Below are 26782 nucleotides of genomic sequence, written 5' to 3'. Positions count from 1 at the left end.
TATTAATTCTATCCCCTGTAAACACATCGGACTAAAGCGCTCCAAAGCAACACATCCTTCAACGTAATCCATTTTACCAGAGCACACTAGTGGCTCTCTCCACTCTCTCAGCTAACACAGAGGACTACTCTAGTGCCAGAGAACATGCCAGGGCCCATCACCCACTGAGGGGGAAGAAAGCACCCTGTGTACAAATCTGCATACCTCCATCACAAGTTGGTGAGCACGGGAAACCAGGGTGAGGCCATTGGCGTGGTTAAATGTTTCAGAAATGTCTTGTCCAAATGTGTAACCAGCCCCTCGTGGAGAAATACCCCATCCACCACGGTCATCGGGATCGGACCACAACAGGTCACACATCGGGCCCTGTCAAGGAAAAACAACGATGCCACAGTGCGTGAGGGGCCACACTATCGCTGATGCCAGGAATGAGTGAGGAGTACAGCGCTGCTACAATTTCTAAGCTCTTCTGCTGACTATGTAGTAAATGAACAACATTTATTCAAGCCCTCCACAGTTATCCTTGAGGACTGCAGGGCCCTGGATGGGAGCTGGTAGGGAGCACGGAGCCTTTCTTGGAAGCTGGAGAGCTCTCCCCCAAAACAAGACTCCTCCTTTATTCTATTTTCTAACCTGTTGTAGTGCTCACTTTTCTGTTCCTTTTTGAATCTCTCTGTCACTTCCCAAGGATTCCCCCCAAAGGATCTTCCCTTGTAACCAACCAGGGAAGCCAAGAGCAACTAACTCTGACCCTGCGTGAGAGGTTAATGACAAATGGTGGTGGAAGCAGCAGAGAAAGGGCCTCCTGAGACTGACTGTGGCTACCTGCCTTTGGGTCTTCTCAGGGGTCTCCGAACTGGAAAGCTGTTACTAACGTCCCTTGGTGGTCTGTGCAAATACATGATTAGTCTGCAAGTAACTAGAAGCTTTCTGACTTCATCTCAGAGGGCTCCTTGACTTAAACAGGCTTCCTCTCCTAAACCCACCTTCACAAAGACATGTAATCAGGTCAGAACTCAGCTCTTTTGGCTCCAGCCTGCTAAGCTCAATCCCCTTTGGAGAGTTTGTCTGGGCTGAAGCCCAAGATACCAGCGAAGGGGAAGGAGAATGAGCTTCAGTTTTTGAGCCTGACAAAGGAACCTGCTCCTGATGACCTCAAAAAGTGAGGCTGGAGGGATTCCTGGCTCAGACAGGCCAGACCAATCCTCTGGTGGCTGCACAGTGATTTGGGGCCTCCACCCAAGGGCATGGGGGCTCTGGGTCTAGAGAAAGAGAACTTGCCTGCTTTCATGGCAGAGTACATGACATGGGTGGAAAGCCCCTCCCACCTCCACCCTCCCACCTCTGGGGAAAACTAACTTTACCTCGTGTGGAACTTCTTGCAGACGATCAAGGGCTCGGATATGATCCAGTGTATCAATGGATGGAGAAAGGCCACCATGGAGGCAAAATATCTTTAAAAAAGGGAGGGGTGAGGGGAGAGGGAGATGCACAATTTTTTAGCTCATTTTTTGCCAAAATCTGATAAAAAGTACCAAAATCATTGAAACAAGGTGTACGACCATCAGTTTTCACCTTTTAAATCAATTCAAAATTTTCTGATTTCCAAAAATCTAATCTACAAGAAAATAAATTTATTTAATGACTAAGTATAAACTATTTAATTCCATCAATTCTTTTTTCAAGTTAAATCTAAGTAAAATTAATTTCTTATAGATTTGCTTTGGCAAACTTGTGTCACTGACTTTTAAAATTCTCATTTACATAAAGACTAATTAGTGTTCAATCACCAGGCAGCCAGGTGATACAGTGGCTAGAATGCAGGACTCGGAGTCAGGATGAGTTCAGATCTTGTGTAGGACAACCCCTAGCTGTATGACCCTGGAATTCTCTTACCCTCTCTGTGCCTCAGTTACTTCATCTGAAAAATGGGAAAGAGAGCACCTGCCTCATCAGGTTGGTGATCTATGGGAAGTGCTCTGCAAGCCTTTAAGGACTGCTACAACAATGCTGACTTTGTTTCTACTGTTTTACCAGACCATTTTTTGTAAGCGGCCTGGAATGTGTGGAGCTGCCCAGAGAGCACACCGATGCTGGTAAAGGGTTGGCACAGCTCCACCCATGCTCTCCATAATCCAAGGATGGGGTGGCTGGCACTGCCTTTAGGCTTCCCTCCCTGTTACTGGCCTGTGTCTACAGGAGGCAGGGATGGGCCAGAAGCAGCACCTGGGGAGACATGCTTCCCCCACCATGATGCCCTTCGGCCAATTGGCGAGCTCTTCCTTTCACTTCTTGGAGCTCAGGGCTCCCAGAGGAGTGAAGCACCTAGCAGGGGAGGGACCGTGCACATGTGGGACAGCTGGGTGCTGCTCAACAATACTCTTTCCTTGTTCCCAACCCAAGGAACAGAAGCTGCCTGAAGGCAGGGCCCAGTGCGGTGACAGTGGCCTGATCCCACCTGACCCAGAGCTTCAGTTTCCTGACCTGTGAAATGGGGAGCTGCTCCCTAACTCACAGCATCATCCCAGGGTACAAAGCAGATGATACATGCTGAGCATCTAGCCAGTGTTCAGACGCTAGAGGAGAGAGGCAGCACAGAGCGGGATGGAGGGTTGACTGAGGCCAGTGTCTAAGCCTGCCTCTGAGCCAGTGACCCTGGAGGGACCCCTTTGACCACTCAGGGTCCCAGGCAGCTCGCCAAGTCTCTGAGCTGCAGAGAAGGGGCCAAGCTGCCTTACCTGAGAGGTCCCTGGACCAATGAAGTCCCAGATCCAGTCCTTCTCCCTCTCCCTTTAAGTGCCAGTTATTGTTAGGATGGTGAATACTATTTGCCTTTTAGTTCCTGAGGCAGTTAGATGGTACAGTGGGGCCTGGAGTAAGGAAGACCCGAGTTCACATCCAGCCTCAAACACTTCCTAGGTGAGTGACCCTGGGCAAGTCACTTAACTCTTCTGGGTCTGAGTTTCCTTATCTGCAAAATAGGGATAAAAGTATCTATCTCCCAGGGTTGTTGTGATGATTAAATGAGGTGACACTGGAAAGCTCTTAGCGTAGCACCTGGCGCATAGTAGGCTCTATGGAAATGCTCCATCTCTCCCTTATTGTTCCAGGTGCCAGCTCTGCAGAAGGACAGACAGAGCTCTGTGACAGAGCTGTGCTTCCCTCCCAACTAACACACAGAAGCTACCCTCGCCAGTGTCCGTACACACCTGTCCATCTACTAAAGCTGTGAGTGGGAGATAATCAAACAGGTCAGTGAAGTACTTCCAAACATTGGCATTGCCGTACTTCCGCAGGCATTCGTCGTAAAAGCCGTACACTTGTGTGATCTGCCGGCTCTCGTGGTTTCCTCTCAGGATCGTGATCCGCTCGGGATAGCGCACCTAGAAGAAGGATTTAGATTATCGAACAGATCGACTTCCAGGCCAATTCTTTCAGTCACTGTTTTTCTCTCAACTTATTTTATGAGAGTCAAGAAAATCTCATTTCCTGTATACAATCTTTTTCAAAATCCCAACAATTCTAGCTTCAGAATATCTCTTGGGTTTGTGTTTACCCTTCACATAGCAAGCACTACTAGCCCTGGCTCAGGGCCCTCATCACCCTACTACTCAAGGGCTACAAAAATACCCCTTCCAGGCCTTGTCGCCCACCAGTCTGTCACTCACAAGGCCGAGAGCCTCTCCACCTTTCTTAAACATCACTTCCATCATTTTGCCCCCAAACCCCAAAGGATCAAGGTCCTAGTTTTGCATCTTTATATTCCAAGTTCCAACTTGTGAGAACTTCTCTTTTCTACTCCCCTACCAGAACTGGCTCTCAATCAATATTTGCTGAAAAACTATATCTGTTAGAACACCTCGACAAAGAATGGTGGATTGATGAATGGAAAACCTACTAATGGTCACTGTTACTTTTATCTGCTTCTAAGGAGATGAGAACCACTTTACCATTCAGTGAATCAGAGGTGTACGAACAGAAACACCCAGGAACAGGTCAGATCCAGGACTGATTTAAAAACAAAACCAAACAGCAACAGCAGCAGCTGGCAAATGTGCACTTCAGCCCAATCCAACCCATGTCTCTCAGCACTTGTTGGGTCCTAGCAAAGTGTGCTAATCCATAGCGAGGCAGGCACCAAGACTGAGCTGGATGCAGGGACAACCTCACATCATGCCCTCCGGGCTAACACCATCTTTTTAATCCTCCATTGTGGATTCACTCCCATTCTTGGTGGCTGTTCTAAACCTCTTCTTTAAGCAAGTTTAACTGGTATTTTACAAATTGCTGCCATTTTCCAATCATCTCCCCCAACCCCAACAAAGAAGTCAAGTTAAGCAAAAGCCACCACCTCCTTCTACTTTTGGGAGACTGACCCCAGCCAGCACAGACCCCGCCCAGCATGGCCTCTAATACCTCTGGCCCCTGGCCCATCTGTCTACTTGCCAACCTTCCTGACTCCACTAGTGCATCTCCCCCCATCTCAACTGACTCTTATCCTAAAAGAACACACCTTTCCTTGACCCTGCGGTCCTGGCCCACGCTGCCATTTTATTTCTTGCCGTCCCCACGTTTCTACTCATTGTTGCCTCTACTTGCCATGGCCTCTTCTTCCCATCTCACTCCTGGAGCCCAATCTTCTTTCGGTCATCACACTCCAATGAAACAGCTCTCAATTTTCCTTTGCCTGACAGCCTGAGGAAGTTGCCTGCTGACCTCTGTGTCCTCCTGGAAAGCTGTGCCCATGACACTCTCCTGGGTCTCTTCTGGGTCTCCTGTGCACCCCCTCCTGCTTCCTCTACTCTTTTGACACTTCGAACTTTCCTCAAGGCTCCGACCCCATTCTCCTCTCTACAGCTTGGGCATGGCCTAGACAGTGAGCTCTTAAAGAGCAGCAGCGTGTGGGCCATTGCCAACACAGGCCAGCACTCATGCCAGGCAGCTAAGAACTGTTCAGTGAAGTGACCTGGACTTTTCTGCAGGAAGTGTTCCAGCACAACGGAGACTTCTACCTAAGAGTCAGAGGCAGGTGAGTGGCACGTGGAAAGTGGCATTTCTGAATGTGGGCAGGCTGTGACAAAAGGCTTCCCAAGGACACACCTGACCAGTTCTACAGAAGGGCAGCTGCCAAGCACACCATGTATGGGGAGGGTGCCAGGCCAGAAGAGACACCTTCTGAATAAATCCACAAACTTCACAGCTGTCAAGTTTCAGGGAAGGCTCAAAGGCTCTCATCAAGAGTCACACATGTGTGCAGGCACAAAACAAGGGAGGGAAACGGCTTCCTTAAGGGTTCTCTTTTCCTGAATGTTGCCTGACACAACCAAGCAGTCAGTGCGGGTCTTCTCCAGGGGTGCTCCCCCAGCTCCACCCCCCAGGAGAACAGACGTCTCGGAGGGCAGGGACTGTGTGCAGTGATCTTCCCGTCTCCAATGCCCTCTGGGGTTGGTGGTGCTGCAGGGACCCCTGAGTCACCCACAAGCCGTGCCAGCAGGGGTCAGTCTCTGACAAGCGTTACTAAGCAGTGACCTTTCCAGCTTTGAGGAGGAAAACAAGGAATGGTCTGGATGTCTCATCTAGGGCCAGCCAAACTCCGGGCAGGAGAGCTGGGCAGCAGGAAGGTCATGGGCTGAGCGGAGGGTTTGGACATCAGCAATTCCTGAAGACCGACTCCTAAGTGTTTAAGGAACAAGCCGAGGCCACGTCGGTGGAAAGCAGGCGGCAAATCTCTCTGGTCACAATGACTCCGGAAAAGCCCAGAAAAGGCACATCAAGTACAGTGTCCTGTCCCGAGATGACTGTGGCTAGAAAAACTCCCAGATAACTTTAAAGGAGGCAGCCCCAGAGAAAAGAGGCAGATCTGAGATGGTCACTACGGAAACAATGCAATGCTGATCTTCTTTTATCAAAGCCCCCAGACAAGCTGTTAATCAGGAACTTTGATCTTTGGAGACCTCTGGACAAGGGCTTGGCTCTTTGCTAGGGCTCTCGCCACGTGACGACTCAAGCTGTCCAACACAGCGAGGGGTTCTTCTGGTGCACGTGGGGGTGTGTCCTTGCCTGGAGTCCCCCTTGTGTGGGACACTGAAACCTCCAAGGGTCTGACTTCTCCCAGGCAGGCGAGCCAAGCCACCAGTACAAGCCTTTCTCCGACATCTTTAAGTCACTGACCAACCATATCTGGGACTATGCTATCTTCAGTTGCCCTCTGTGGAGATGCCCCAAGAACAGTAACAGAAACTCTCCACGTGCCCCTAACACTGGGTGCAGATGTGACCTCAAATGCGTGGCTGCAAACAGTTCTTCCAAGGATTCTAAAGGTCAGGCGGTCTCTGTCCAGGGTTCCCACCCAGCAAACCTGGCATTCTCCATCCCCTACAGTTTGCTGGTGGTTTGTTAGTGTGCAGAGAACGTGTTCTCAGCCCCCTGTCCCTCACCTCTTTTCAATCTCTCCCCGTCTGCTGGCTCCTTCCCTCCTGCCTATAAACAGGCCCTTGTCTCCCTCATCCTGCAAAACAAAACACCCTCACTTGACCTTTCTCAGTCTCTTCCACCTCTTGTCACTCAAGTCCTGAAAGAGGCCTTCTACAGTCAGTGCCTCCACTCTCTCCTTAGTCACTCACCAACTGGCTCCAAAATGACCAATGGTCCCTTGGCTACCAAACCCAGTGGCCTTTTCTCTGCCCTCACTCTGCAGCCTTGGACACTGTTCATCACTCCTCCTGGATCCTCCCTTCTCTCCTCGTTCTCCCACCCATCTGACAGCTCCTTCTCTGTCTCCTTGGCTGGATCACCTCCAGGTCACTTCCTTGAACCACAAGTGTCCTATACAAACACTGGTCTGCAGGCTGTCTCCCCTGTTAGATTGTAAGCTCAAAGAGGGCAAGGCCTGTTTTTGTATCCTCTGATTAATCAGTGTTTAAGCTGAATCAAAATTCAGTGGTACCTCCAGCATAAGAGAAAGGTCTAAGTTTAGGGGAGACAGCACGGCACACTGACTCAAAGGATGAGGGTTCAAATCCTAGCTCTCAGGCTTATGACCTATGTGACCTTGGGCTAGTCCCTTGCCCTGGCTGAGCCTCCCTTCCCTGGGCCTCCCTCCAGGAAAAGGGAGCTCCACTCTGGAGCAGGAGCCGTGTCCACTGCAGAGAGCCAGCAGTTACAAGCTGTCTGGTTCTGGTGGGTGGAGAAGCCGGCGCTGTGGCTGGGGGATCTTTCTCTTGGATCTCCTTTGTGTTCATCTGTTCAGTGAAGCGGGGAGAATAGCCTCTGACCAGATTGGGGGCACTTGGAAAAGAAAAGAAACAGGGTTCTGTTTTTGTTTGCTTCAGCAAAGGAGCCTCCCCGAATTATCTGACTGGAGCTGACCTGCAGCCGAAAGCTTTCCATGGGTTGTTTCCCCACTAGAAAGTGAGCTCCTGAATAGGTTTTACACAATTGCATGTATGTGCTCTAATTAAAATTCCCGCCTTTCTGAGGGGGGGAGGGAGGGAGAAAATTGGCAACTCAACAATTTTTATATGAATATCAAAAATTGTCTTTACATGTAATTGGGAAAGATAAAATACTTTTAAAAAGAAAGGGGGGTAGGGCAGCTAAGTGGCAAAGTGGATAAAGCATCACCCTGGATTCAGGAGGACCTGAGTTCAAATCCGGCCTCAGACACTTGACACTTACTAGCTGTGTGACCCTGGGCAAGTCATTTAACCCGAATTGCCCCACCCAAAAAAAAAAAAAAAAAAGAAGGAGGGAGGGAGGGAGGGAGGGAGGATAGAGGAAGGAAGAGCCAGCTCTGGGAGAGAAGAGGCTGTCTGCCTTTTCTATCTATATTAGTGGGTGCTTAATAAATCCTCCCTTCTTCCCCACTCCCACCCCCGCTTCCTTCCTCTCTCCTCTTGGTCTGACCACCTAGGGGTGAAGAACAGCAACAACAAAGACAAGTGCAGAAGGGACAAGCCTTCCTCAAGAAACAACACAAAAAGCCACCATCAGGTGCAACCATTTGCACATAGTGCTAGAAGCACCATTAGCCTTGACCTTTCAGCGCCCATAGGTTGTTAAACTGATCATTAAGCGATTTAACCCTTACCAAGCAGCCTTCTTCCCTCCTCTCCCCTCCCCCAACAATAATCACAGGGACAGAGATTGTCGGGGTATAGGGGTTCCCTCAGATTCTCTCCCAACCTGCCTAGGCTCCTGTGAGAGGGGAATGCATTCATGCAGGTGTGTCTTCAGTGGGTCTCCGCTTTCTGTGGACTAGGCTCAAAAACCACATTATTGTACTGCCTTGTTTTACCTGAATAGCAAATCAGTGTTTAAAGTATGATTTCTCACTAGAAGGGTTTTTTGTTTTGTTTTGGGTTTTTTTTGTGGGGCAATGAGGGTTAAGCGACTTGCCCAGGGCCACACAGCTAGTAAGTGTCAAGTGTCTGAGGCCGGATTTGAACTCAGGTCCTCCTGAATCCAGGGCCAGTGCTCTATCCACTGCGCCACCTAGCTGCCCCCTCACTGGAAGATGTTAAAGTTAACCAGTTCACAGTTCATTCCAATCACCAGCTAACAGCTGATCTTCACTCTGAGTTTTTAAAGTTGTTTGGCTGCTGCTTAGAAGAGATAAAAGTCTGGAAACCAGAGCGGCTTCTGTTTCCAGGAACAGAGAGGCCTTAGACTCTGTGTTTAGAAGAGTGGCCCCAGGGCACCTGTCCTGTTCACTTTTCTTTGTCCTCTTCCAACTTTGGAAAGCTGGGGAAAGGGAATAAATAGTTGGTTTTTAATGGGGAGAATTCTGCTTGCCCACGTGATCCAGTCTGAATCATGGCGCTGAATTTAAGTGTTTAACAAACTGTGCCAGAGTACAGTTAGTTCTAGCTGTCCTGTCTGAGCATCTAAAAGAAAGGAAGATGAGAAGGCACCGGAAAGTCACAGGTTCTTAAGTAAGAAGTCAAATGAGGACAATGACTTATGTGGCAAAATGGGAGGCTGTGCCTCAAAATCAGACCGTTTCACCCCTGATGGGCCCTTAGCAAGGCAGGGACATCGGTATTCAATACCAGTCATGCCCATGCAAGGAAGTGGTCACCATTTGGGTCCCATGGACCACATGTGTAGACACGGCAGGACCATCAGTTGAATGAACACAAACAGTATGAATGGGCAAGAAAGCCGGAGTCGATGGGAAAGGGAGAAACTAAAGCTAGCTGCCTCCTTGGGCCAGAGGCAGCACAATTTAAGGGCAGGGAAGCAGCAGCCCACCCACTGTGCCCCCAAGAAAGCGAGATGCTGAGCAAATGCTGGCCCCCTGAACAGAGTGGCTCCAAGACACGTGCTGGCTCTGAGCTCCAGAAACCAAAGGGGGGAGGCCCAACGCAGGCCCCGTGGGCGAGGAGCCCGCCCAGCAGCCACGTGCTGCCAGGCACCGGGCCAGCTTCATGACCGGCATGACTTTGTCTCTTTTCAGTGATTTGCTCCAAGGGAGCGCGATAAGTTGTGTTGGACTGGACAAGGAACGGGAAGGGCCCTCTTTGCGTGAGAGTTATTACAGGTCAAAGGCCAAGTTCTGTGCCCTCTGTACAAAACATTCAATGTCCATTTAGAATCCCTACACTGAGCAGGGGAGGAAAGCCACTTTTAAGCCTCTGACACCCTTTAGCTGGACCACCCTGAGCCCAGACGGCTTTCCGGGCACTACAAGGCCGACTTCAAAGAAACGTGTTTGAGGGGCCTGCCCTCCCTCCCCCCAAGACAAGGCCTTGGCCCCATCTCCACTTGTTTACCATGCTGACAATGGGAAAAGGGGGGTCATTCTACTGGATGTTTTCACGGCATCTGCTTTACTGAAGTACAACACCCTGTCCTGCCTCTTTATATCGAACCAACTACAGTCAAGAGTCCTGCCACTGAGTGATGCGGCAGTCTGACCTGAGACCCCGTGCTTCTGAAGATGAGGGATTGGCCTGGAGCACCTCTAAGACCCCTGCCAGGAGAAGGGCCACAGATGGAGACTCCAGAGCGAGGGGCCCTGGGCTCACTCTCAGGGCACCAAGATCGGCTGGCCCCTCACCCTGTCTGAGGCCTCCCGAGGAGGGGAGGAGAGGGCTAGAACAAGGGCAAGGCTGGAGGCGGGCCTGGGTCTCCAGAAGGACCAGCATTATGAATCAGATATTCCCAAAAGTGCTCCCTCAGCATGAAACACACCAGGTTTTTCCTCTGATTCTGTCAGGACCCTCTCATTTTGCTTTTGTCAAATATTATAAAACCCAAACTGAGAAATGCAGATTTCTGTACTTTTTTGCATTGTTGTAGAATTTCTCCATCCTTTGTTTCACAATTACTATAAATGTGAGTTAGAAATTACTTTTAGGGGGCAGCTAGGTGGCGCAGTGGATAAAGCACCGGCTCTGGATTCAGGAGGACCTGAGTTCAAATCAGACCTCAGACACTTGATACTTGCTAGCTGTGTGACCCTGGGCAAGTCACTTAACCCTCAATGCCCTGCTCCCCCCCAAAAAAAAAGGAAAGAAAGAAAAAAGAAATTACTTTTAAGGAAGGGAGGAGAGACAGAGACAGAGAGAGGTACAAAGACAGAGAACAGAGAAAAAGAAGAGACAGAGAGACAGAAACAGCCAGAAAAGAGGGAGGGAGGGAGGGAGGGAGACGGAAAGATGGAGATGGGGGGGAAGAGTACAGACTCTAACCACAATGCAGAGGGGCATCTCATTTCTTCTGAGGAAGAGGAAGAGGTTCTAGACTCACCCTGTTTCACATGACAAGATGTGACCAGATGCTCCTGGGAGCTGAGGTGCCTCAATGAAGAGAGCACCTCCCAGTCCACAGTCAGTAAGACCCCAGTTCAAATCCAGCCTTTACATACTTACTGGCTGAGTGACTCTACCTGCCTCAGTTTCCTTAACTGTAAAAAGGGGGTCACAGCACCATTGGTGGTTGCTGGGAGGATCAAGTGAGATAACATTTGTAAAGGGCTTAGCCCCAGGGCCTGGCATAGAGCAGGCTCTCAGTCAAGGGGCTTCTCCCCTCCTTTTCTTGGAGACTAAAATAAGGGAGGTTGTGCCCTTCCATCTCCTGCTCGCCTCGCACACATTTACTGAATAGGAAGGGAAATGTCTCTCTCAGGGAGCTAAACTGTGAAGACTCCACCATAGTTAGTTAAATGCCCACCAAGCACGTGTTTAATTGTGTGCGCTCAGGTAATGCGACCAGACCCCGCAAACACCCATGTCCTGATGCCCCAATAAATGACTCTGGGACTGCCTTGGGATTGCAGTTAAAGCCGTCGCTGCCCTGTGTAGAACGGTTCACTGCTCACGGGCTTATGGCTCTACCAAACCACTGAGACGCGCTCCTTCTCTGAAGGGGTCACTGCTCACACTCTGGCACGTGGTGAGAAAGGGACAGTTTTCACTTCTCGTTCAGGGCCCACAAACACTGGGAGGAGGATGGCAGTCAGAGGGAAGGCCTGGAGGTGGAAGTGAGCAGAGGGACAAGGAGTGGATAGTGATAAAGACTGGGGTGACAAGAGAGTGCAGAACAACCCAGAAAGGGTCTGAAACAACAGGACAAGGGCCCTAAACTGTAAGCCTGAAAGCATCTCAGAAATAGCTGAGTTCAAACAAGGAGGATGAGAGTGTGACCCAAGGGAAGCGTCTTACCCAAGGTCACAAAGGAAGTAAGCAGAGAGGCAGAATTTGAACCCAAGCCCTTTGGCTCCTAATTGAATGTTCTTTCCAAAACGCCAGGACAATCGAGTTTGAATTCTCCTCTGGAGGTAGAAATCACTGACGGTGTCTAACCTGCGGCTGATGGAAAGGACGGATCAAGGAAGGTGAGCCATGAGCAGAGTAATTCACTAGGAAGCTAGAGCAGTAATTCAGGGGCTGTCAAGAGGTTCTGGGCTACAACTGGCATGGAAGAGAATGCAAAGGGACAGATGGGGGAGGGATTTCATAGAAAACAGAGACTAGGTGACAGACTGGAGGCAGGGGATTGAAAAAAAGGGGCAGGTCAAAACAGAGCCAGGACTCCGGTTGGCCTGAGTGGACCATAAAACGCAACATTATCCTGAATATAACAGCAAACTCATCAACGTTTTCCTTGACTTAACATTCAATTAAGATAAGAAAAAAGTGCAATGACTTTCCATTAGTTAAAATAAAAATAAAAAACACTGTACCTTTAATGATACAAGAAGGGTCACGGTCTCCACTGAGTAATAACCTCTGTCCACATAGTCGCCCATAAACAGATAGTTTGTGTCTGGCGACTTCCCGCCGATTCTAAAGAGTTCCATCAGGTCATGAAATTGGCCGTGGACATCACCGCAGACAGTGACGGGGCATCGAACCTCTTGCACGTTGGATTCTTTTGTGAGGATCTCCTTAGCCTGTTAGAAAAATGCAAAGCATCATCCAAGAGAAAAGCCTTCTTAGCCAGAAGGGGCGCCAGCCCTCTCCCACCAAAAGGCAATTTGGGGATTCTCCAAACACTTGACTATGGTGGAGGAGGGAGAGGAGAGGGGCCCTGGGAACAGGCTCTTCCAAAACATAACAAAACTGGATGGAAATGGACAGCGTCCCTGGTACTCAGCACAATTCCTGGCATACAGTAAGCACTTAATAAATGCTTGCTAATCCTGCACGTGTGGTGACAGGCCCCTCTTCAGAGTAATACTTCTTAAAGTTGCCGCCTTCCACCTCTCTGTTCCAATTATCACTCTACTTCATGAGTCTTGGGCTGCCTTTCATCTTTATTCAATGAATTTCTGTAACTGTTTCACAAATTCAATGGAGATGAACTAAATGCACAGTCTTATTCCAAGTCAATATCACCTCCTGTGTCAGAACATCCACCCCTCCCCCATCAAAGCTCACAAGGAGCCCTCAGCAAGGCCCCCACTTAGAACCCCATGGGGTCTCCTTTTATGCAAAAGGCCACAGGACTTAGCAGGTTTCCCTAGGAAAAGACCAAGACCAACAATTGGGAAAAGGAAGTGGGGGAGACAGCTGCAGGCACGCTGACTAAAGAACAGTCCACTGGATCACAGGTTCTGACGCACCTAGTCCCACTCCCACATTTTAAAAATGAAAGAACTGAGGCCACACAAAGTAAATGGCAGAACAGGGATTTGAACCCAAGTTTCCAAATCGGAAGTCCAATATTCTTTCCACTCTCACACAGTCTGTCTGACTTGGAAAAATCACTAGAAGAAGGAGCATATATAGAAATCTCAACTCAAAAAGCAAGTCAGGGGCAGCTAGGTGGCACAATGGATAGAGCACCGGTCCTGGATTCAGGAGAACCTGAGTTCAAATCCGGCCTCAGACACTTGACACTTACTAGCTGTGTGACCCTGGGCAAGTCACTTAACCCCCATTGCCTGCAAAAAAAAAAAAAAAAAGAAAGAATTGGGTCAATGGGGCAGCTAGGTGGCGCAGTGGATAGAGCACCAGCCCTGGATTCAGGAGGACCTGAGTTCAAATCCGGCCTCAGACACTTAACACTTATTAGCTGTGTGACCCTGGGCAAGTCACTTAGCCCCAATTGCCTCACTAAAAAAAAAAAAAAAAGCACCAAGTCAGACAATACAACAGAACCATTTTTTTCAATTAAAAAGCATTTATGTTCTTTTCCTCCCATTTTCCTTCCCGCCCCTGGAGAAGAAAAAGAAAACTCTTGCAACAAATATACATATATAAATATGCAAAACAAATGGTCACACTGGTCACATCCAAAAAGTCTGCAGCTGGTCAATGATTAACGTCCATTTATGCCCAAAGGGCTATAGAACCGCGTATGCTCTTTGGCCCAGCGATACCACTGCTAGGCTTATATCCCAGACATCCCCAAAGAGAGAAAAAGACCTGTTTGTACAAAAACATCTATAGCAGCTCTCTTTGTGGTGGCTAAGAACTGGAAATCAAAGGCATGCCCATCACTGGGGACTGGCGAGACAAGCTGTGGTGTATGATGGTGATGAACTATGATGGTGTTCTATGAAATAACAAATAAAAGACCTGGAAAGACTTATATAAACTGATGTAGAGTGAAGTGAGCTGAACCAGGAAAACGCTGTACACACTGACAGCTACATTGTTTAATGAAGAACTGGGAATGACTTAACTATTTTCAGCAATGCAGTGATCCGAGACAATCCCAAAGAACTAATGATGAAGCAGGCTATCCGCCTCCAAAGAAAGAACTGATATTGATTGGACACAGACTGAAGCTATTTTTCACCTTTCTTTCAACTTTTTTTTTATTCAAGTCTCCTTATACAAAATTGCTAACATAGTAATGTTCTACAGAACTTCACATGTGTAACCTGTATCTGATTGCTTACTGACTCAAGGAGGTAGAAGGGGAGGGAAAGATAGAATTTAGAATTCAAAACGTTAAATAAAAAATGTTTATTAAAATAATTAGTATTCATGACAGTGACCATGAGTTATTTTAAAAGTAATAAGATTAAATATGATCTTTTTATTAAAGATACAATGTGCTAATTGTTTGTCTTTGAAATATAGTTTTATTTAACTAACTTATTTATTTATGTAAAGGGCAGCTAATTGGTGCAATGGATAAAGCCCCAGGGGCTTAAGACACTTATTAGCTGTGTGACCCTGGGCAAATCACTTAACTCTGTTTGCCTCAGTTTCCTCATCTATAAAATGAGCTGGAGAAGGAAATGGCAAGCCACTCCAGTATCTTTGCCAAGAAAACCCCAAATGAGGTCACCAAGGAGTAGGACACAACTGAAACCACTAAACATACATACACACATTTATGTAAACGAATTTTGAAGACTTCCATCCCAAACTATTCAAATGTAGCAAGTTTTCTGTGGAAAAGCCTTCAACTATCCAGAAAAACTCATTCCCTGGCTTGGTATTACCAAGGTCGCACACTATATTTGGCATAAGAGGACCTGGATTTGAATCCCGTCGTCACTTGTTACCCAGACAACCCTAAACAACCCTAGACAAGTCACTGAGTAGAGGGTCTCATTTCCCCATCTGAGAAACATGGGGCTTGGATTAGATCGGAGATTTTTAACTCTGTGTGTGTGTGTGTGTGTGAGTGAGACAGAGTGTGACGGACCCCTCCTCTAGCGATTACAAAGGAAATAAATTATATTGAAATTCAGTTATCAAGATCTTTTTTTTTTAATGATCAGAATCTTTTTAATAAAAAGTCCTCAGGTCCACAGGTTAAGAAACTTCAGGACTCGACCTCTAGGGTTCTATATATCTGAGGTTTTAGATTATAAATTTCAGACAAGCTCATAAAAACATCAAGTTTTCCACAACCTCTTTTTATTCACTTTGAGATATGGTTTCAAACACAAAACATGTCAGATAAGAAACTCTATACATTTGCATTTCTATTTCGGTCTAAGTCAACCCAGGTCACTTAAAAGCCGAAAATAAAACAATATACCCTGGAGAAATTAAAATGTATTTCTCTGTTTCCCTGAATTCAGGAAATCTGCCAATGTAACTATCACATGATCTCAATAACATTCAGGAAAGTCAGACTGGCGAATATTGCCAGGGAAGGAAAACATTCTTTTATTTTTCTTTTAAAATGTAATCTGAGGGGCAGCTCAGTGGCACAGTGGATAGAGCACCGGCCCTGGAGTCAGGAGTACCTGAGTTCAAATCCAGCCTCAGACACTTACTAGCTGTGTGACCCTGGGCAAGTCACTTAACCCCAATTGCCTCACTTAAAAAAAAAAAAACGTAATCTGAGGATGCAGAAGGAAGCTTACCAAGAGAACAAGATGCATCGATGTAAATAAAAACCATCCTAAGAGACCTCAGGATTCAGATTTACTGCAAGGCCCAATCTGGACTCCAGAGAAACAAAGACACCAGACATCTCTGCCAGCTCCCTCCTAGCATGGGGCCTTTCTGGGTTCCCCTGGTTATTTGTGCTCTCACTCAAAAATTATTTGAAATTAACATTGTATATATTTTGTATGTAGTGATCTGTTCTTGTCACAAGGGAAGGTTCTATGGGGAGGGAGGGGAGTAGTTCTTGGGCAGACACAGGAATGGCAAAAACAAACAAACAAAAACCTAGCATCAAAAAGCCCATTTTCCAGGGAATCTCAGCCAACGTTCTCCAGATAATCCCTACATCAGCTCAGCAGCAAACTACAGCCTCTCCATTCAGGCAATAACTCTAGTAACCAGTGACTTTATGCAATGGTCAGTTTAGAGGGACAAATGAAGCCCACATTTAGGCAGGGTAGTCTGATAAAGGGAGAGCTGAGCCTGGAATCAGGAAGGTCTGGGTTCAGGTCCTACCCCACAAACTGGCTTTGTAACCCCTGAATGGACTCAAGATTCAGTGTCAGCTTGTCAAGAAGGCACCAGTGGCAGGCCCCAGGGACTTGTCCTTGGTCTGTCCCGTGTACCATTTCACATCGGCTGCTGGGATCAAGGCATAGAAGACCAGCTGAAGCAACCTGGAAGTTATCATGTATCATGAAGTCGCTGAGGCTGAAAACTTGGGTTGAATCTGGTGAGATGAAATTCAGTAGGGATAGACAGCCTTATTAGACTTGGTCAGTACGAGATGGAGTGGGTGGGCGTGGGAAAATGGCAGGGTCTTCAGAAAAAGATCTGGGGGGTCTTAGTGAACTGCCTGCTCACTGCAAGTCCAGAAGAGAATGGGAAGGCGGGAGTGCCCTGGCAAAGGCACTGATTAAGTAGAGAGCCTTCACAGGAGGGCCAAGGGCTTGGAGCCAATGCCATGAGGGCCAGCTGAAGGAAGTAAATATATTTAGCCTGGAGAAGAGCAGGGAACAAAGCAGCTGGGTTCAAGTCTCAGAAGAGCTGGAAAGACGCCAATGTAGGCTGGCTAGAAGGACACAGCTAGCCCAGAATGGAAGAGGCTGCATGGCTATCTGGGTCAGGTGTGTTACAGCTGGGATTCCTCTCCCAAAGTGAGTCTACAGAAGGTTCCTTCCAAGCCTAACATTCTTCGAAGGTTAAGTATGCAAGCCTCAATGCCCCAGGGACCACCCGCAAACTAAGAACTGCCAATAATTGTGTTTCCTCACTTGCAGGTCCCCACAGCAGTGAAATCCTTAGTCTGGGCCAAATCAAAAAATCCAATTAAGTCCCTAATTTTGCTGATGAAAAAACTGTGGGCCCCAAAGGTTAGGCAACTCGGCTCAAAGTCACCAGGGGAAGAGACAGCCTGCCCTGGACTCCAGATGCCAGCCTGGCCCGCCCTATGCCACGGCACCAACACTGGCACAGTCCAATGGATGATTTCAGGAGTCCTTTCAACTGAAAACCATTCTCAACAGCACTGGGTCAAAACCAGCAGGGAAATGCTGCATCTGCTGGACAGTAGAGGGCCGGTTTCTCTGGGCATGGTTCCCTACTTAGTTTCTGCCATACCGCTTTCCACTTTTCCCAGCAGTTTTTTGTCCAATGATGAGCTTTTGTTCCAAAAGCTTGGCTCTTTGAGTTTATCATATGCCAGATTACTACAGTTATTTACTATAGTGTCATGTGTACCTATTCTATTCCACTGATCCACCTCTCTACTTCTTAGCCAGTCCCAGACTATTTTGATAATTGCCGCTTTAAAATACAGTTTAAGATCGGGTACTGCTAGACGACCTTCTTTCTCACACATTTACCTACAAAAGCAAAGTAAAACTCAAGATGTTTCCTGGAAATAATCATTCAAATTAATATCTAAGGCACAGATGACACACTGATGGTCAGGTGAGTACTAAATTCTCCAACTTCTCTATAATCTCCCAGCTCTTTCTTGGGCCTGCTTTCATGAATGGGCCTAGAGAAGTAGGGTGGAGTAGGGTGAGAGGCAGAAGACCTGTCTGGCTTCATCTCTGTCACACAGTCACTGTGAGACACTGGGGAATCAATTTGCTTCTGAATCTCAGCTTCTTCATTTAGAAAATGAGGCGACTGACTCCTTTCAGCTCTAAAGCTCCCACATCTGTGGCTAGGACCTTTGATCTATGGGAAGGACATGGGAGGAGCTCTAGAGTGCTACAGCATAGAGCCTGAGCTGGAAGAGACCCGTGAAATCAAGCTCTATCCTGCTCATTTTACAGATGAAGAAACTATATGGAAGTCACAGGACTTACTCAAGTCTCTGACTGGAGAGGGGAAAAGGGATACTGAAAGCAGGGAAACCAGGGAGGAGACTCCTACAAGTAATACAAGTGAGGGTCTAGACAAAGGTGGTGGCCATGGGAATTGTCGGTATCAACCCATATTTCTACAGGGTCCCTTCCGAGTTCTTTGCTATCATTGTCTTGGCTTATTGAATAGAATCTGAACCCCAGTTAAGGGTTTCTTCTGACCTTAGAGAAGAAGTTTAGAGTGTGCAGAGGCTTATGGGGAAGCTGCCTTATCCCAAGAATCATGGAATCAATGACTTAAAGTGGAAGAAGCCCATGTCCAGTCATCCAGTCCAGTGCCCTTGTTCTTCAAAAGCAGAGATGGAGGCCCAGAAGTGAAATGACTGCTCCAAGGGCAGAAAGGAAGTCAGATGCTGGGACCCTGCATCCAGCACATTTTTCTGTGCCCCTAAAGGAAGCTGCCCATTATCACCTCCAATGGAAGGCTGTCTACAAGAGCTTGGAATGCAGAAAAAAAGAGACTGAAAGCTTAAGGCAAGAGGGTCAAGTCCAGGACACTCCTGGAAGGCAACCCGCAGGGCTGTTGACCTCAGTGGAGGCTGTGACAGGGAATGCCCAGCACAGGGTGACAGCCACAAGTCCCCAGGCTTCTCTCTCTAGGAGAAAAGGAAAGTGGTAGAGAAAGCTCCTCAGCTCCCAAGCAAGTGGCCAGCCACATCTTCCTCACAGCTTTGGTGAAGGATGGACTATAAACCTAGCCTAAGTGACTGGAAGACAATGCTTTGATGCTCTAACACCACTCTTCTCCCTCCTCTATCACACAGCTGGAGGGAATATAAACAAGTCTTCCCCAAAAAGCATGACGGTGAAGACCAGCAGAAAAGGCAGCAGAATGTTAGTACAAAGGAGAGGGGGTGCTGTGGTCCACCTTGGTGGCTGTGGGAAGAGGGCTGAACCACAGAACTCTGGAGCTCACAAGGGCCTGACACATCATTCCCTTTCTCTGGGCCTTAGTTTCTTCCCCAGTAAAATGAATGAACACAAGATCTTGTGGCTTCCTTTGCAGCTTTAAAAGTACCATGAAGGAGGGATAGCATTTGGAACTCAAAACTTTAAATAAAAATGCTCATCACAAAATAAATAAATAAATGTGCCATGATTTTGCAACATAAAAACAGGAAACTTTCAACTTCTACACTTGGGTAATTCTTTTTTCTTTTTTTTTTAACATGGGTATTTCTTTCTTTCTTTTTTTTTTTTTGCTGAGGCAATGGGGGTTAAGTAACTTGCCCAGGGTCACACTGCTAATAAGTGTCAAGTGTCTGAGGCTGGATTTGAACTCAGGTCCTCCTGAATCCCAGGCCGACACTTTATCCACTGTGCCACCTAGCTGCCCTCAGTGAGGACCTATATTAAGGGGGTAGCTGTGTTGTGAAGAGAGAGGAGGCTTACATGGCATGTTATGAAGGCAGAAATGACGAAATCTGACAACAGAGTATATAGGAGGGGTGAGTCACTGGCTGATTAATAAGCAGTTGCTATATTTGTTTCAAAAGCGGCATTTGGAAAAATTCAATTCTTTCAGAATGACACCACATTTCTTCAAGTGCTCATCAGAATAACACCACTTCCACCCCAGCCACACTCATCTAAAGCTTAAGAAAAGACCCTCCCTTCCCCAAAGATGAGGTCACCATTAGTTTAATTTCAATAGGGTTCATTGCAAACAAAGCAAGGCCGAGTGCTCTTTTTGACAATGCTGGCCCGGAAAGGACAAGGATTGCCATCCTGAAGCGTGGCTCTGACCAAAGTGGGGAGGAGCTCCATGCTGCTTGATGCTGTTTCACGTCTGCCTAGACTAGGGCACTCTGCTATAGGGCACCCTATCCTTAATGAACCTGCCACCTCTGTTTCTATTGAACTGAAAAGTGTGGCTTAGGATTTTCAATGGAAAGTCTGGGCTGTGGACACCTAACATATTTTCCAGTCACTTGCCTTCTATGCTTCTGACAACTCAAAGATTTGTATGATTCTGTTACTGTGTGCCAATAAACTTCACTTAAGTTCCTGGCAAAATTTGAGCCTGTATTTTTGGTTTTTTGGGGGGTTTTTTGGGGGTTTTTTTTGTGGGGCAGTGGGGGTTAAGTGACTTGCCCAGGGTCACAGAGCTAGCAAGTGTCAAGTGTCTGAGGCTGGATTTGAACTCAGGTACTCCTGAATCCAGGGCCAGTGTTTTATCCACTACGCCACCTAGCTGCCCCCTGAGCCTGTATTTTTAAGGGGATGGTTTCTGAAAAGGAAAAAATGATGACTGAAAGGCAGTGTAAGTAGGTCATACCAGACTATCCTTTCCCTCTTGTTTGACAGGGAAATGTTCAGTTCAAATAGAGTTCACCTGGATTTCTGCAGAGCATTTAACAAAATGCTCTCATCCTATCCTTGTGGACAAGATGAAGAAGAGATGCAGGGTGGGAGACAGCAGTTAGACTTGAATGACCAGATCCCCGAAGGAGCCATTTAAAGGGTCAATAAAGAAGGTCCTTGGTGGAATGCCTTAGGGACCTGGTCCTTGGTCCAGGGTTATTTCATATTTACTTTTTAAATGTATGTGTGTGGTTTTTAAAAGAATTCTGAACTTAAAAAACACCAAATAAAACGAGCAGTTCAAAGTGGAACACAAAAAGAGGGCTGACTAAGAAATATAGCTTAATTTTCTTTTAAAATATACAACAAATTCAACATGCATCTTTCACAGATGTCTTGGTCATTGCTCTTACTACAGTGGAACCCTTTTGTTATCTTCTGTACATTTTAAATGCCTCAGTGGCTCTTTTTTCTTTGTTTTTGGGGGACTATCCTAGCTCTAATCTCCCTGATACTCCTACCCTTCCCTCCCTGCCCTTAAGAAAAAAAAAAGAAAAAAAGAAAATTCTTGTAAAAAAAATTAGGGTAGAGACCTGAACCCACATGATGGAGCATCAGGAAGTCCACCAGGCTCTCCCTCCCCATTACTCCGAACACATCAGACCGAATCCTAACGGGGAAATTAAAAAAAAAAAGTCAAAGTGAATCACTTTTCCAGGCCAGGTTGGCACGAGAGACAGAGAAGTCTGAGGACACCGACAAGGGGGTATAGCATTCTAGCACAACAATATGGTAGAGACAAACAGTTTGGAAAGACTTAAGACTCACCACAGGACAAAGTAGAAAGAGGAAGAATCCACTAGTCACCTTCTAAGAGAAACCCCAAAAAGAAAACTTCTAGGAATGTTTCAGCCAAAATTTAGAGCTTCCCAGGGCAAAGAAAAAATACTCTAAGTAACCAAAAAGACAGAATTCAAGTACTAATAATAAAGGAGCAGAGAGCTGAGCATAGGATATTCCAGAAGGAAATCAATATGGGCTTACAGCCAAGCATAACTTGCCCAGCAAAACTGAATATAATCCTACAGGGGGGAAATGGATCTTTGATGAAATAGAAGACCTGCAAGCATTCCTAATAAAAAGACCAGCGCTACATAGAAACTGAAGTTCAAACACATGAGTGAAGAGAAACAAAAAGGTAACCACAAAGAAACAATTATAAGGGACTAAACAAGGATAAACTGCTTAAATTCAAATATGAAATGATACATGGGTTCCCTCTGATGCCTGTCATTATCAGAGGTCATCTCATTGGACTAGAGTCCTCAGAGTGGTTGAGTTGTGTCTTGGTGATTTTAAAAGTAGAATGGAAAGAGGGGAACATACCATAAGGGAAAGGGAAAGGAAGGTTAGAGAAAATTACCATATGTAATTGGGGTATACAAATCTAGAAGGCAAGGGGGTAGGGAGAGCAGCTGATACTTGAACCTTCCCCCACCTACCTACCTACACACACACACACACACACACACACACACACACACCCTCTGAATAGAGAAATAGATTTCACCCAAAATGTAAAGAAATGGGAAGATGAAAGGGAAGGAGGAATTAAAGGAAGCCAGGTTAAGGAAGTGATTAGTCCTGAGCAAAACAAGCCTTATATTACATATAAAATAAGCCTTAGCTACACATGTACACAAATATTTATGGCAGCTGTTTATGACATGGCAAAGGTTGGGAATCTGAGGGGATGCCCATAAATTGGGGAATGTTTAACAGGCTACAGCACAAAACTGTGATAGAAAGTATTGTGCTGTAAAGAAATGAAGGGGGGCAGCTAGGTGGTGCAGTGGATAAAGCACTGGACTTGGAGTCAGGAGGACCTGAGTTCAAATCTAACCTCAGACACTTGATACTTGCTAGCTGTGTGACCCTGGGCAAGTCACTTAACCCCCATTGCCCCACAAAAAAAAGAAAGAAAAAAAAGAAAAAAGAAAAAGAAATGAAGGGGATGGTTTCAGAGACCTGGGAAAACTTGTATGAAGTGTTGCAGAATAAAGTGAACAGCATCAGGAGAACATTTTATACAATGACAACAAAACAGTAAATATAACTTCTAAATATTTAGGAACTCTGATCACTGTGATGTTTGACCACAATTCCAGAGGGTTAATTATGAAACAGCTTGTCCATGTCCTTACAGAGAGGTCAAGGCTATCAGAGCACAGAATGAGACATACTTTTTTTGGGGGGAGGGGGAGGTGGGGGCAGTTAGGCAGTTGGGGTTTAGTGACTTGCCCAGGGTCACACAGCTAGTTTCAAGTGTCTGAGGCGGAATATGAACTCAGGTCCTCCTGAATCCAGGGCCAGTGCTCTACTATAGCGCCACCTAGCTGCCCCAAGACAAGCTTTAAAAAAAAAAAACACTCCATGACCAATATGGAAATTTGCTTTCCTTGACATTACACATTTATAAGAGTTTTTGTTTTTCTTTTGTTCTTAATGGAGGGGAAAGGTAGAGTTTTGCTGAGTAAAAAAAATAATTTTATCAATAAATATAAATGGGAGAATCAAAAGCAAAAACCCCTACAATGGCTAGGTCCAAAAGAGTCTTACTACTGTAAGTGATCATGAAGTCACCTCCATCAGGTGCTGAGCCATAGGCTTTATCATCACTTCTCTAGAATCACAGTGGGTCACCACCCTGATGGGAATTCTTAAACCTCTTTCACAGTGGTCTGACTTCACAAGGTGGTTGCTCACTTCAACTGACACGAGTTTCTACAAGTATTCCCAGGATTCTCTGAGCTATCCTTTCTGTCATTCCTTGCAACACAACAATGTTCTCTTGCATTCATATGCCATATTTTTGTTTAGCCATTTCCCAGTTGATGGGCACCCCTTTAGTTTCCATTTCTTGGCTATGGAAAAAAGACCTGCTTTCTCTCTCTCTCCATCTACACATACAGTATAAGGATATAGACACATACACATTTTGTACATGTGGGTCCTTTTCCAGTTTGATTTCCTTTTGGTATGGATGGGCCCAGTAGTGGTATTGCTGGGTCAAAGGGCATGCAGTATAGCAACTTCTGCTTGGCATTGTGGGCAGATCACAAGTATGGTGAAAACATGGCCAAACCTAAACAAAATTGGCTAGGAGAGGCCTCCCATTCATGCCCTGTGGCACTGGGACTTGATCAAGAACATGATTACAGGCCTGTCTCTGATGACTGAGCTGGGGGTGTCAGTGGACCTCAAGTTGTATCTCAAAGAAGGGGCAGATTCCCAAGCCTCCCACCTAGTCTACACCCTGAGTGTGAAACAATTGATTGCTGGTGTCAACAAAATGGATCCACTGTGCTGTAACGACAAGCTACAGGGAGAAATGGTCAAGGAAGGCGGTACTTAGATGCCCCCCCCCACCCCCGGGCCCAGGAGCTTTTGTGCCAGTTTTGGGTTAGAACAGGGACAGCACGATTGACTCAGGCTCAAAGAGCCTCATTCAAAGGAGGGGAAGTTATCCTGAAGGAAGGCAATGCTAAAGGCACGCTTCTGCTTCAGACTGCATCTCGTCACCAGCTCGTCCAACCCACAAGCACCTGGTCGACCCTGCCAAGACATTTGACACAGGACTGGTGAAGCTGGTAGTGTACCAACAGGCCGTGTAAGTGCTAATGTTCTGAAACCAAATGGGGTGGGTGGGTGGGGGGGAGATGATGTCTGCTCCAGGGGCCCTCACAGCAGAACAAAGTCTGAGGAAATAAATGCACTAGAAGTTCAGAGCAAGAAGGCCTCGGGGGTCATTCCAATTCTGGCCAATTACAGCTATCAGATCATCGTGGCAAAGACGTCTGCCCCACAGTAACGGGGCCAATGGATGGGCCGCCTCTGGTTCCACCCCCAGGCTGGCTGGCTGGCTGCGCACCTGTTCAGGAAGGCCTCACTGCTCTCCACTCTGTCGGCCTGAAGGACAGTCTGACATTCACTCTGGTGAGAAGCTGGAAGCTGGTCCAGCCCTACCCTCCTGAGAGCCGGCGACGCTGCCACCGTTGGCATGGTCCCAGGCAAGTGAGGGGAGTGGAGAGCTTCTCACATTATCCTCTGGGCGGTTGTGGCGTTCCTGGTATGAAACAGAGCCTGCCTGCAGCTGGCCACATCAAGGAGGCGGACGGGGCAGCCACTAGAGGGGCCATGGTCACACAAGCTGCCCAGAAAACTCGCTGAATATTCGGTACACTGCCTGCCTCCCAAGTCTCCATCAGCTGTGAAGGATGGTCTCACAGCTGTTCTTCTCAACTGACCATTTACATTTTTTTTTTGCAGGGCAATGAGGGTTAAGTGACTTGCCCAGGGTCACACAGCTACTAAGTGTCAGGTCCTCCTGAATCCAGGGCCAGCGCTCTATCCACTGCACCACCTGGCTGCCCCTGCCCATTTACATTTAATGGGAAAAGACTAGTAAAAACTGGAGGACAAAAGAAACCTGTGGACAAAGTGTTAGACGGTGGTTTTAGTTTTTGTATCAGCAATTTCAAATGGAAACAAACAAAACTTGATCCCAGAATTTTGAGATCATTAAAAGAGGGTTCAGTGCAACATTTCCGCCAAGGTTATCCAATCTGCACGTGACAGGACGCTGGGAGAGCTCCCATCATGCCTCAGTGACAGTCAGGGTGCAGTCCGCTCTCAAACGGGCTAAAACGCTAGGCTGAACCCAAGGAGACGGCACTGAAAGGGGGCGCTGCAGGGGCGGCCGAGGTGGCCACATGACAAAACGGCCCCTCAAGGCCGGGCGGCCGTCGGGCTCGGGCCCAATCGGCCTTTCGGTAAACTTCCCTGGCCCCGAAGAAGCCGGGCAGCATCTCAAGCTGGCGGCCAAGCAAGCACCGGGCAGAGCTCGCCCGGGAGCCCAAGGGACGCCTGCTCTGGGCGGCCGGAGTCCCTGCCCCCTGCCCGGGCTTTCCTCTGCTTTCACCGGTATGGAGGCCCCGGGCTCCCCAGGGGGGCAGTCCGGGTCCCCGAGTCGGCGTGACCCAAACCCATCCGGAGCTGGGACCCTGCCGGCACCTGGGTCTGTGATCCTGCCTCCCGATGCCAACTATGCTCTCTCTGCTCGGGGGTCTCTCCCTGCCCCCCATCGGGGCTCCCCAGAGGGTCTCCGAGGCAGCAGGTGCTCCGCTCTGATCGCGCTCCATTCCTCCACGCGAAAGACCCGCGTGGGAGCCAAGGGGGCCAGGGGCATTGGGGGGCCGGGGGCGGGGCTGCCCACCCGCCGGCGCTGCAGGTCACACGGGGCGCCGGGCCCCAGCGGGGGGCCGCCAAGGGGGGGCTGAGCGGGCGGTCCGGCCCCGCCCCCCGAGGGTCCTTTCCCGGCCCGGAGCGGGGCCCGTAACCCAGCCGGGGAGGGGCCAGGGCGGCTCGGGCCGGGCCGGGAAAGGCCTCCTGCCCAGCGGCGGCGGGGCTGGCGCTTAAGGCCCCCGGGGCGCCACGAGCCCGGGTCCGGGCCGGCCCCACCGGGCCGCGCTTCGGCCCCGCACCCCCGGAGGGCCGGCCTCCGCCCCGCCCCGCCCCGCCCCGCCGCCCGCTCTCCCGGGAGCCAGGAGAGGCCGCCCCGCCGCCGGCGGCGGTCCGGGCGGGGCTCCCGGGGGGAGGGGCCGGCGTCCCGCCCACGCGCGGCGCGGAAGGAGAGGCCCGGGCGGCAGAGCGCGCCCCCGCTCCCTTCCCCGCCCCCGCCCTGCCTCAGTTTCCCCCCGGGCCGCACCTTCTCGCAGAGCGTGCGCACTTGGTTCTCGTTCAGCTGCTTGCACTCGTTCAGCTGCTCCACCCACTGATCCAGCTCCTTGGTGAACACCTTGTCCTCCATGATGGCGGCGGCTGTGGCGGCGGCAGCGGCGGCGGCGGCGGCCGAGGGGGATCGTGCTGGACCCGCCGGGCCCGGGCCCTGGCCCCGCCCCCGCCCCGCCCCGGCGCCGGTCCCGCCCGCCGTCGAGCTCCGCCCCGCCACGCAGGCCCCGCCCCCGCCCCGCCCTCAGAGGGGCGCGAGCCGGGACGGCGCGGGCGCGCAGACGTGCCCGGGCGAGAAGCGGCAACGGGGCCGCGCACTGGCCCGCGGGGACGCGCCCGCCGGCCACCAACCCCTCCTGCGCGCGCGCGCGTCGCCCCGCCCCCTCCGCGGCGCGCACAGCCGCTCCCGGGGGCCTCCGGGCGGGGCCGAGGGCGGCGGCGGCGGCCGAGCTGGAGGGGGGGGGGGGGCCTACCGGCGCCGCCGGG

General features: G+C 48.8%; 1 protein-coding gene across 1 annotated transcript in view; it reads right to left on the bottom strand.

Moving 5' to 3' along the window:
- The window catches only part of PPP2CB (protein phosphatase 2 catalytic subunit beta), a 32029-nt gene extending 5559 nt beyond the window's left edge, over positions 1–26470 (bottom strand). The window contains exons 1-5 of the mRNA XM_043971259.1: positions 26274–26470; positions 12188–12397; positions 3210–3383; positions 1365–1454; positions 205–366 (exon numbers count right to left, since the gene is read on the bottom strand). Coding sequence (XP_043827194.1) covers positions 205–366; positions 1365–1454; positions 3210–3383; positions 12188–12397; positions 26274–26375 — 738 coding nt within the window. The 5' untranslated portion in view covers positions 26376–26470. The remainder of the gene's footprint in view (positions 1–204; positions 367–1364; positions 1455–3209; positions 3384–12187; positions 12398–26273) is intronic.
- Positions 26471–26782: the final 312 nt, after the last annotated feature.

The sequence above is a fragment of the Dromiciops gliroides genome, chromosome 6, assembly GCF_019393635.1.
Source record: "Dromiciops gliroides isolate mDroGli1 chromosome 6, mDroGli1.pri, whole genome shotgun sequence".
Classification (NCBI taxonomy): Eukaryota; Metazoa; Chordata; class Mammalia; order Microbiotheria; family Microbiotheriidae; genus Dromiciops; species Dromiciops gliroides.
The sequence above is the reverse complement of the archived record's forward strand: the minus strand, read 5'-3'. Positions and strand labels throughout refer to the sequence as shown.